Source organism: Cherax quadricarinatus, chromosome 10 (genome assembly GCF_038502225.1).
Source record: "Cherax quadricarinatus isolate ZL_2023a chromosome 10, ASM3850222v1, whole genome shotgun sequence".
NCBI lineage: Eukaryota > Metazoa > Arthropoda > Malacostraca > Decapoda > Parastacidae > Cherax > Cherax quadricarinatus.
Window position 1 is genome coordinate 3,967,599 of NC_091301.1, and position 12,387 is coordinate 3,979,985.

The window sequence follows — 12,387 nt, forward strand, 5'->3', positions numbered from 1 at the left end:
ATGAGGACAGACTGAGGGCCCTGAATCTACACACACTAGAAAGGTGTAGAATTAGGGGAGATATGGTTAAGGTGTATAAAAGGAAAACAAATAAATAAAGGGGATGTAAATAGCATGCTAAAAATATCTAGCCTAGACAGGACTTGCAGCAATGGTTTTAAGTTGGAAAAATTGAGATTCAGGAAGGATATAGGAAAGCACTGGTTTGGTAATAGAGTTATGGATGAGTGGAACAAACTACTGAGTACTGTCATAGAAGTTAAGACGTGTAGTTTTAAAAATAGGTTAGATAAATACACGAGTGGGTGTGGGTGGGTGAAAGTTAGACCTGACTAGCTTATGCTACTAGGTCAGATGTGGTGCTCCTTCCTTAAGTGAATGTGGCTTAACCTGACTAGGTTAGGGCATTAGCTTAAGCCAGTAGGGGAATTGGACCTGCTTTGCATGGGCCAGTAGGCCTGCTGCAGTGTTCCTTCTTTCTTATGTTAATTTTTTTTAGAAATATTCTGGATGTGTGTTGAATTTTAGTTTGCTGGCCAAGTGTGTTCCCAAGAATTTACCCTCATCCTGCCTATCAATAAATATATTGTTTAGCTTTATCTTCAGATGAACACTTTTTCAGGTTTGTTCCCAAGTATTATATATATTGAGTATGAGTTTGTTAGTTGTGATCCAAGTGGATATTTTGGCAAGTTCAGCATTTACCGTGAAGTTGAGTGCTGCCAGAAGTGCATTTGAGATGACAAAAGTTGTGTCATCCACAAACTGAATTTAAGTTCTTGTGAAACATTGTGAAGGTTGTTGTATACCATTGACGTAGAAACAAAATTCCACCATGCAAATCCCTTGTTACTACTACTACTACTCCTATGCCTCCATTGCCTCACATCAACTTCACTGACCACTCTAGTCCATAACCTCCATTTTCATATGTCCGACCCATTACGAGTAAGTACATAATGTTAATTTTACATTGGAACACAGATGATACATGACAGATCCTATGATGTAAGTGCACTTTTTGTAAGCAATGATGTCCAGCATTCCCAAATTTCTGTTCATATTCCATTTCACTGTACTGCAGCCCATGTTTGTTTGTACAAATGGTACACAATCTGTCATTTGCATCTCTTCCCTTCACATTCATTGTCTTTACCTAATATGTACTCTGTGATTGGCTCTTTGCCTTTGCTACTCCTTTTATTAGGCAGTTTTAACTAACCAGTTGCTCTGGGGAGCGTCACATTAAGACCTCAGGGAAATCATCTTGGATGTTTCTTTGGCTCCCTTTTACCCATATGTGACATGGCTAAATTTGTAGACCTTCTCTTCGATTGTCAAATGTCCTGGTAGGTCTACATTATTTCCTGAAGGCTACTTATCCTACTCAGCTGAACCCACTTAAAACTGTAGCCCATTTGGAGAACTTATAGGCAAACTCTTAAAAGAGTTATACAACCCTAATTCTGGCCAAGCTATACCATTGTGATATGCCATTGACTGAAGAATATATTTAAATAGTTTGTCCATGGCTTAGGCCTTTCTTCCTTCGTCATGAATTTTATAATTATCGAGGTGCCTGTAGGGACCTCAGGAAACTTTTAGGAGAGTCCTCTGACAATTTAATGGGGTTTTTAATTGATGCTTGTTATTTTAACCGGGTATAATAATATTTACAGTATTTGTATTGAGTATTTGTTGCTTTTATTATTTGTTCATTTTTTCCTTGTTTTAATTGTATACTATATACAGTGGACCCCCGGTTAACGAACTTTTTTCATTCCAGTAGTATGTTCAGGTGCCAGTACTGACCGAATTTTTTCCCATAAGGAATATTGTGAAGTAGATTAGTCCATTTCAGACCCCCAAACATACACGTACAAACGCACTTACATAAATACACTTACATAATTGGTCGCATTTGGAGGTGATCGTTAAGCGGGGGTCTACTGTATATTTTTTGTGGGTTTGAGTGCTGAGTGACCTACGTGGACAAAGTGTTCCATAAATGTCACAACTATAGTGTACCCTCTATATAATGGACTTTTAAAATTATTGAGCAAATCTACTGAGTATATATTGTACTTTTAATTCAGTTATTTTCACTGTTTATTGCACTATAACTAAATTGAGGACACATTACTATATTAGGTATACCAAGTACTTTAGTGCATTTTATTGCCATTTTTTTAACATTGATATAATGGACACTTTTAACATTGATATAATGGACACTTGCACAATCCTTCCTATTAGTCCATTATATTGAGGGTTTATTGTATTTCTACTGTCTAGGCAAACTTTTCTTAAGAAATCCAGTGCCATTCATTATCAGGGATTACTTTGTATAGGGGCCTTTCACTTTTCTCCAACTGAAAGTTTTCATAGAGAACACATCCCATTTTTGCAGAATTGATACAATGTCCATTACCTTGTTTATTTTGTTTGCTTCCATGATCTTTGCAATCCTTATATGTACAGATGAATTAATTAAATTTTTAACCCTATTTGTTGTGGTATTTTTTGTTTTGCATTCGAACTCTGGCACTATCTCAGTTTGCCCTTCTCCCCCCATTCCTTAATGTTTACCAGTATTTTACTTTCTCCCTTCCATACTCAAAGGCTGACATAACTGCTACTAAATCTCACTCACTATTCCTTGAACACCATAACATTTTTGTGCTATGGTTGTGTACACTAGTGGTTCACTGATCCACGGATAGAGTAGGGTATGCAACTGTCTTTTCAAGAAGAATCCAAGAACATTTACTAGCGTTGACCAGTATTTTCACAGCAGTTTTATGTCTTAAGCCTTGCTAACATATATATTGCAGCCCTGTTGCCCTCATCCATTGTTGTTTCAAACTCTGTGTGCTTTACAAACTACACAGAAATAAGACTCCTCATGTCCCATTGTGCTTCATATGTAACTGTTTATGTTGAATTTCTAGTAATTTCTGTCAGTCTCCCACAAGTGAGTCCCTCTTTTGTACTATTTTATAGTACTGTTCCAGAAACTCCAAAATTGCTGGCAACAGCATTGGTCTGAGTTAAGAAGACAACAAATTGTTTTCTGTAAAAATGCATTTGGGTGTCTAGCCATCTTTCCTTCATGGTTGAGTGTGGAAAACAGAGCCTGCGCATTTACAAATCAGCCACGCATGACTTGTGCACGGATGCCACATGAAAAGATGTCTACAATCTCTGTGAAGACTACCAGGTAGCTCTTAATAGTTAACCACCTATATTAGCAGACTGTTCTGTCTATTAGAAAGTATACAGAATTCACTTTCAACATCTTCAGTACCTTGACACTCACATTAAGTGCCCTCCTATCTGAAAATTTTTACCTTTGATGCAGAATTCCTGTACAATTTTCTTAAAAAGTATTGTACCCTTTTGCACCAGCTATGATGCTCATTTTACACCTTTGCAAATCCTCAGCTCCACTAATCCCTCCCTTCAAGGGAGGTGCATTTTTGCTGGTGCATTTTTCTTTGGGTCAAAGAACTCTAGCTATTTTCCCTTTCTTTGGATTGAATCTAATTGCCTTCTATTTCTTGAGGCACTGACTCCTTTGAGTTTAGCAATCCCACCATGATATAAAAGATATACTAACTGCTACCCTTTACACTTAGGTATGCAGATTCCACTCATCCCTTCTTTTAAAATAATCTTTGGTACAGAAATAGCCTTCTCTTGTCTACTTTATCAATACCCTACAGAAATTGCTTTTCTTGGCCATATCTTCTCTTATTCTTGCAGCAACAGGGGGCATAGTTCTCATATTCTTTCTTTGTAGCTCAGCTACAAGTAAATTAACATTTTGGACATTATCATGTTTCACTTCATATTTTACTAGGCAAGTGTTCCATTCTGGGGTTGCACAGTTGGTGCACAATGTACATACAATACAGCATTATATTATTCATTATGCTGTTGCAACATTCTTCCCCATACAAATGCATTATTTCTGATTTCAAGGGCATCTTGCTTCTGTTTTGTAGAAGACATTGTAGTATCATTCCAGAGGCTATTCCAAAGATAAAAGATTCAAAAACAAAAAAATGCTCTCCAAAATATTTTATCAGAAAATTTTGATTGTGATATGGATTTTACCCCTTTAGTTTTATCTAAATAGGGGACTAACGGTCAATTTCAGTTTTCTGGAATTTTCATAATCTGAGATTGAGAACTCTGCTGTATTAGGAAAAAAGTTTAATTAATTTAAATAAAATCCATATAGTACTATACTTTTATAATTAAATGTTAAAATCTAATGAAATGTGATTAAATATATATGATAAATTTGGTCATGACAGTTTACCTGTGGCTTATCTATTTCCAGCTTTGTGTATTTTTCATCTTTAAACTTTTAAATGGCAATCTGTTAGTGGAAATGTATATAAAGAAAACCAGCAAGATTTATAAAAAAAAAAAGGAAAGGTAAAAGGCACATTAAATATTAAGATTTTTACTGGTACTGTTTTAAATCCTGCATAAACTTAATATAGTAGTGTATGTCAATTATCTGCTTGTAAACTAAGCAGCCATTTTCTGGTAAACTGCTGTTGTTTCCTTCAGTGTGTAACTAAATTATCATAAGGAATACTGGATCTAATTGACTCTTAGTATTTTATATAGGATATGGCAGTGAAGGGATGTGTTGAAATACTTGTTTTCTGCAGTAGAGATGTATCGGATGTGAAAATTTAGGTATCCACGGATGCAGGTGTGTATGAGGATGTCCGTCTTATTTTGTGGATGCGGATGCATATGCAGATATCTGTTTACAGTAAAATGCGGATTTGGATGTAAGAAATTGTGCGGATGTTCCACGGATGCGGATATCCGATACATCTCTACTAGGCAGTAGAGATGCATCAGATGTGAAAATTTAGATAGCCATGGATGTGGATGTGTATGAGGATGTCTTACTTATTTTGCAGATGTGGATATCTGTTTACAGTAAAATGTGGATGCGGATGTAAAATTGTGCAAATGTTCTGTGGATGCAGATAACTGATACATCTCTATTCTTCAACTACGAAGTGTCCTGAGATGAAGTTTCAAAACTAAACCATGGATTTTTTAAAATTTTGTGGTGCAGATAGTATTAAAGTAGAGAAAATGAAAGAATGGAGAGGTTCAGACATGAGGGAAGAACAAAAAAGTTAATCAAATAATACTAAAAAGGCAGGGTGACTCAAAAAAAAAAAAAAAACTTTCACTATCATCCCTTCACAAAATGTTACCCTTCTCACACTCCCACAGCTCAAGTTCCAAAACAATTTGTCTCCATTCACTCCTAACATGCTTACACTCGCCTACTGGATGTGCAAGCCCTTTGCACACAAAACCACCTTTATCCCATCCCTCGCTCCACTAGTACTTAATGTATAGAAAATACAATCTTTGTATTATTTACTCCGTTGATGCTTCACTTAAATATTGTTTTTTAGTGATGCCTTGCTTACCAACAGTTTCTCTTAAAACTTTTTGTGCTGTAAGTTTGTAGGTGTGAGGTGCTGCTAACTTGTAAAAAAAAATTGTAATGTAAAATATTTAAGATTTTTTCATAAGTGTGTGTGTCATTCAGTGTTAATGATGTATACAGTGTGTAAAGTTTCATGGGCACAAAAGTGCAGGTTTTTAAGTATTTATTTGGCTTAGCGCTTCTTTGGGTTTAATGCTTGTTTTCTGAATACATAATAATAATAATTATTATTATGCATTCAGAAAACAAGCATTAAACCCCAATGGGGGATACAGTAGAGTTTCAGAGTACTATAATTTTAATGAAATGTTTGATGTTTAAAGTATGCCTTTAAATTTTAGTGTTATAAGATTGAATTTTGTGAAGTACATTATGTATTATTACTATTACATTCATGGAGAAGCGCCAAACCCACAGGAGTCATACACTGCCTAGGGAAGTGGGAGGTAATCACATTCAAGCCAAGAAAGAGGAGGATAGGTCCAATTCCTTGGATCAAAAGTCCCTCACTAGTATCAAGGAACTTCCTTTGAAGGGTAATTATATTTTGTAGGATTGCACTGTAGGCATTCTGTGTCAAAACTAGCTGATAGCAAGTTTTTTCTCCAAGTTTCAAGGCAAGTTTTCCCAAGGTTTCAAGCATTATTATTTTACAAATTTTATTGCAGTAATAAAAAAAAATTTTGAAATATAATTAATTTTATTTGTGTGTAATTTCCATTTTCAATTATGTTTGTATTACAAATTGTGGACATATTTCAACATGCGCTACTAATGATGTACAGTGTTTTTAATATTTTGCTGATGTTTATTTTAACTTATAGATAACTCATTCTTCACCATGTCATGTACAGTAGAACCCCCGTATCCACTGATTTGGTATCCGTGGTTTCAGTTATCCACAGTTTACTGTGGCTTAAAAATATCTCTTAATTTTGCATAATAATGGCCCCAGTTCTTCAAAGCCTAAGAGATGCTGTGAAGTGTTTCCCATCAGTGAAAAAGTGATAATTCTCCACTTACAGTGCATAATTTATGAATTAAACTATAATAGGGTTATATAGACTTACATATGGGATTTGCTACTATCCACAGTTTCGGTATCCACAGCAGGTCCTTGGAACGTATGCCCCGCGGATACGGGGGTCCTACTGTATTTATGGTAATTCTATATTTTTCTATTCATTGTAATACATACTTTTAGGATAATGAAATGTCACAAGTGAAGTTGCCTTTATAGCTATAGTATTAAACACGAGCCCCATGTGATAAAAATGCCAAAAAACTGCATTGTTGCATTATTATTTTTAAAGATTTTAGAGAAATATTTTTGTAAAATTGACATCATTTTTACAGAGGCATTGCATGGCAGAAAAGTATAAGTGCTACCACAGCCAAAATCAGGGTAGCAAACAAATCCATTTATTAATGTTTTATCAGTTTGTGGGAATGTGTAAATAGTGTTATTCATGTATAAGTTAGGCTTAGAACTCCATAACAAAGCTCTGAATTGCTCATGCCTGTGTCTTTCTCTGCCGTTTAAATTTGGCGCTTATTCTTTTCCGCAGTGCAGCACCTCCCTGTCCTGATGGCTTGAAGTTTAGCATTTACAAATTCTAAATCACCATGGACCATAAGTACTTTATGGATGTAGACTTGGCTACTTACTCAAACTTATTACAGTTGACCTAAAACCCAAAGTCTTGGCCTTTGTGGTTTATTTTGACAAAACAACAAATATAGTATTTATTTTGCAATATAAATAGAACACCCTTATTCTGAGCACCCACTGGGCAGCCACCTTTGGGTGGTGGAGAACTAAAGCCTACATAAGATACCCTGGGCTGCACTAGCATAGGAGTTCATGTGCCAGTGAGGTTGTGGTTACTGAGAATGGATTAAAGCTGCTTCCATTTAACTGTACAAAACTTAACATTTTAATTGATTAACAAATAACACTGAAACAAAACATTTGGAGAAGATGGGCCTCAACTCCAAGAGAAAATCCAACTTTGGTACCTACTATTTAAAATTATACCATCACATGGACACAAATAATGTTAAGTAATTTTTAATCTTTAAACACAAAAGTAAACTTTGAAGAGATACTCAGCTTCCAGCATTATGTGTGTAGGATAGGAGCTTGCACAAGAAGAACCTGCAAAACAGAAAAATTAAGAATTTTCTGTAAGGAATACTGCAGAATAAGGAAGGTACTGTATTTATTTTTCTTGGTGATAATTACACAATACTGAATTATATAGTTTTCATCTTACTGACTGCATGAGAATAATTAAGGCCCCATTTCACGTGCACACCACCAATTGCGAATAATCCTTAACCTTTTGACTGTTGCAAGCCCATTTCTGAAATTATCATTGTCACAAAATTTTTGGAAAAAACAAAAATTATTTTTCTTATGAAATGATAGAGAATCTTTTCCTGATGGTAATACACCAAAATTACGAAATTTAATAAAAAACTTAGGGAATTATGCTCCTGCGAAGTTAGCGATCTTGGTGATATATACGCATCGGCGATTTCGCCGACTCAGCCTTATTTTTGCCCAATTCCATTATTCCAGTCAACCAAACTCGTAGCTATTTCTTTAGAACTCCATTTTTTCTATCAATTGAGTACAAGAAACTGCCCATTTACTGATTTCAACTACCCAATAAAGTGGTCAGAAATTGGCACTTTGGCCAATTTCACACAAATTAAAAAAGATGCCAATTTCTAAATAGGGTCCAGAATAAACAATGCAGACATTCTTGGCACTAAAATAACATATCCTCTGTTCATTAGTCACGTCTTCAGGCCCCTCTTATATTACTATTGATTTCTATTTTGATTTTTTATTCACACAAAATAATAGAAGATTTACTGCTATGCAGACTACTGCATTATTGTAAAAATGGTATAAATAACATCAGTGCACTAGTGAAAGAATATTAGACTCCCCAGTTGACGTGTATTGGACCTGTGGTGTGAGTTGCTTACTCTTGAACATTGGTAAAACTTGAACATATCTGCTATTTTAAGCTCAATTTTAAGGTCGTTTTCATTGTGAAACTAATCAAAATCATCTCTATTTCTGTAATATGTCTTCCATTCTCTCAAACGAGACCAAGAAAACGAGAATACAACCATAAATACTATAGGAAAATACACCTCAAATTCGGCGTTTTAATCCAAAATTACGGAGTTGTTTTTTTTTCTCATTATGCACTGCGTGCTGCAGGATTTTTTTTATACAGTGCACACTGACCACACAGACCCATTCTCTCACATTTGGGCTTACCAGCTTTCTCCTTGATTTGAAGCTGCTAGAATTTTTTTTTTTTAACAAGTCGGCAGTCTCCCACCGAGGCAGGGTGACCCAAAAAAGAAAGAAAATCCCCAAAGAGAAAATACTTTCATCATCATTCAACATTTTCACCTCACACATAATCAGTTTTTGCAGAGGTGCTCAGAGTACAACAGTTTAGAAGCATATTCTTTACCAAGCATAAAGATATTGTTTTTTGTTGGGTCCCTGGTCATGTTGACGTACAGGGCAATGAACAGGCAGACACTGCTGCACGGTCAGCAGTACATGACCTACCAGTTTCATATAGAGGTATTCCATTTACGGACTATTTTGCTGCAATATCTTCCCACCTTCACACCCGTTGGCAACACCGTTGGTCTACTCTGCTCGACAACAAACTTCAATCTATTAAGCCAAGTATAGGTTACTGGCCGTCTTCTTATCACCAGTGTCGAGGTTGGGAGACTACTCTCTCCCGTCTTCGCATTGGCCATACTCTTCTTACTTGTGGATATCTCATGGAGAGGCGCCCTGCTCCTCTCTGTGAGAATTGCCAAGCTCCATTATCAGTCAGCCACATTCTGTTGGACTGCCCACTTTATCAATGAGCACGCAGAATTTACCTCCGTCGTCGTCTTCGGTCCGCTGCTCACTCTTTACCTTCCCTTCTCGCTGATGGACCCACCTTTCATCCGGACTCTCTCATTGACTTTTTGACAACAACTGACTTACTTCACAAATTCTGATACCTTCAGCCCTTTCTACTTCAATCTCTTGCTACCCTCTACCCCCGTACTATCCCCTGCCCCGCTGTTTTCTGTAACCTACTGATCATCCCTCCTCCCTTCTGCCATCCAATACCCTCGCTTCCTCCCCTACCCTGCAGCGCTGTATAGCCCTTGTGGCTTAGCGCTTCTTTTTTATTATAATAATAATAATTAGAAGCATATACATATAAAGATACACAACATATCCTTCCAAACATCAGTGGAGATGAGGAATGTTATCCATAGAGGCAAAATGGGGAATGAATGAGAGTATAGTGGTACCTACGTTCTTCTATAGGTGTGAAGCATGGGTTGTGAATGTTGCAGCAAGGAGGCTGGAAGCAGTGGAAATGTCATGTCTGAGGGCAATGTGTAGAGTAAATATGCTGAGAATTCATAGCTTGAGGATTAGGAAGAGGTGCAGAGGTTACTAAAAGTATTATCTAGAGGGCTGAGGAGGAATTATTGAGGTGGTTTAGACATTTAGGGAGCATGGAGCAAAATAGAATGACTTGGAAGGTAGTGGAGGGGTCACCCTAGGAAAGGTAGGAAGGGGTTAAGGATGTTTTGTGTGTGAGGGGCTTTTACATCCAGCAGGTGTGTGTGGGCATGTTATATAGGAGTGGGAGCTAATAGTTTCTGGGACTTGATGAGTTGGAGTGTGAGCAAGGTAGCATTTGTGAAGGGATTCAAAGAAATCAATTAGCCAAACCTGTGTCCTAGAAGTGGGAAGTATTGTGCCTGCACTCTGGAGGAAGGATGGGGATATTTACAATTTGGAGGGGCATTTGTTGTAGTATCTATGTGCCTCTGGCAAGACTGTGATAGAGTGAATGAGGGTGAAAGTGTTTCAAGAAAATTATAGAGTAGACTAAAACTGGTAATATTATTATTATAATAGTCAAGGGGGAAGTGCTAAACCCACAGGATTATACAGTACCTGTCAGGGGGGATGGAAGGTATTCAGGCTCAATTCAGGGAACTGGAGCACAGATCCAGTTCCCTAGATCAAGACCTCCCCACCAGCATCAAGGAATCTTCCTCGACAGGAAAACTGGTAATAGCCAATAAGGGGACGCTAGGCAACAAAAGTGAGTGAGGGAATAGAGAATATATGGTAGGTAAAAAGCATTATATCAGACATGATGGGAGATGTTGAGGTAGGAAAGGAATTGGGGAGAAAATGGGTGGAGGAAGGGAAGGGAGAGAGCAGGGCACATGTCAGCTGAGTACATGTGGATAATTTCATTGTAAAAAAAGAATGATATTAGATACAATAGATTACTGTCCCAAAAAAGTATCTCTGATTCATAATCTGAGTGTCTATAGGAATATAAATTTTGTCAATTTAAAATTTACTTAATACCCTTGTCAGTTTAGTGCTTTATTTGATTATAATAAAAATTTACTTAATTATTTCTATGGAAAGCATTCTGTTATTAAATAGGGACTTACTGTATATCAAACACACCTTTGTAGATGTGATGAAGTAGGCCTTGGCATTGTCATTATCAAGAGAAAAAGGAAGAAACACATCAAGGAAGTTCTTGGGACTCTCAACCACTAGACGATCTTCGCCAATATCGACACTGACAGTTTTACCAGTTACCTATGGGGAATGGACTTTTATTATTACTATTACTATTATTACATTCATTCGCGAAATGCTAAACTCATAGGGATTAACACCTTGAGAATGGGAGATAATCAGATTTGATTAAAGTAAAAGGTAGCTCCAATTCCCTGGGTCAAGAACCCTTCACTAGTATCAGTGCATCTCATGTGAATGGTAATAGGTTTTTATACAGCAATAACACTTATAACAGTTTTTTACATCATACACAGTTCTTTGTAAAAAAAATTGTTAGACTTGGCTGAGCAATGAGTGGTGTGAATAAATTATTATGCACAGAATATATACTCTGGAGATTAGGTGTGAGTTACTAAAAGTAATATTCACAGTGCTGATGAGGGGTTTGGGTTTAGCACTTAGTTTTGATTATAATAATGACAAGAGGTTATTGAAGCAGTTTGGACATTGAGAAGGTGGAGAAAAAGGTTGGAGGGGGAAAAAAGGAGGTTTTTGTAAATGAGAGGCTTGGATGAGAGTGGAGACAAGTGGTTTTTTATGACTTGACGTGCTATTGGAATGTGAGCAAGGTAACATTTATGAAAGGCTTCAGGAAAACTGGTTAGTGAAACTTCAGTCCTGGAGGTGGGACGTACAGTGGCTGCACTCTGAAGGAGGAGTGGGGATACTGCAGTTTGGAGGGGCATCTAAGATGTAATGTTGGTGTGCCTCTGGCAAGACAACAATGGTGTGAGTGATGGCAAAAGTGTTTCTTCTTTTTTGGGTCACCCTAACCCAGTGCCTTAAAATACAAATAGCTCCCTATCATAGACCCATAGAAGTGAAGAACAGTCTATTACAACATAAATTCTGTCATAGCCAAGAAAGATATAAATAATTATTGCTGATTTAGTGAGGCAGACTCAAAATGGTTGGTTTTACATGTCTCCTGTTGTTGGCTACATGTTGGAGGCTAATGTAAAAATACAAGGTCGAGGCTTAACATTTTTGTGTTTTGTTAATGAATTCTTGTCAATGAATAGTACATATGTGTATAAGAAAATTTATCCAAAATGGGGAAGAGTAAACTGCTAGACCATTTAGCTAGTTTGTAGGAGAATGACCTCTAAGTGGCATGGTGAATCTCGAGAGAATCATTTTCCTTGTGAGTTTTTTTTTATGCCATAAAAAATAAGATATGGATGGGTTGGCAACCTTGAGTTTTTCTAGAATCTGGACCTTG

General features: G+C 36.8%; 1 protein-coding gene across 2 annotated transcripts in view; it reads right to left on the reverse strand.

The window, feature by feature from the left end:
- Positions 1-6,718: 6,718 nt before the first annotated feature.
- Positions 6,719-12,387, reverse strand: part of LOC128687897 (PIH1 domain-containing protein 1-like) — an 80,319-nt gene continuing 74,650 nt past the window's right edge. The window contains exons 6-7 of one of the 2 annotated variants that reach the window (XM_070083522.1): positions 11,046-11,183; positions 6,719-7,655 (exon numbers count right to left, since the gene is read on the reverse strand). In XM_070083522.1, the coding sequence (XP_069939623.1) occupies positions 7,620-7,655; positions 11,046-11,183 (174 nt within the window). In that variant the 3' untranslated portion in view covers positions 6,719-7,619. Of the gene's footprint in view, positions 7,656-11,029; positions 11,184-12,387 lie in introns of both variants that reach the window. The other variant, XM_070083521.1, reaches the window with a different exon arrangement.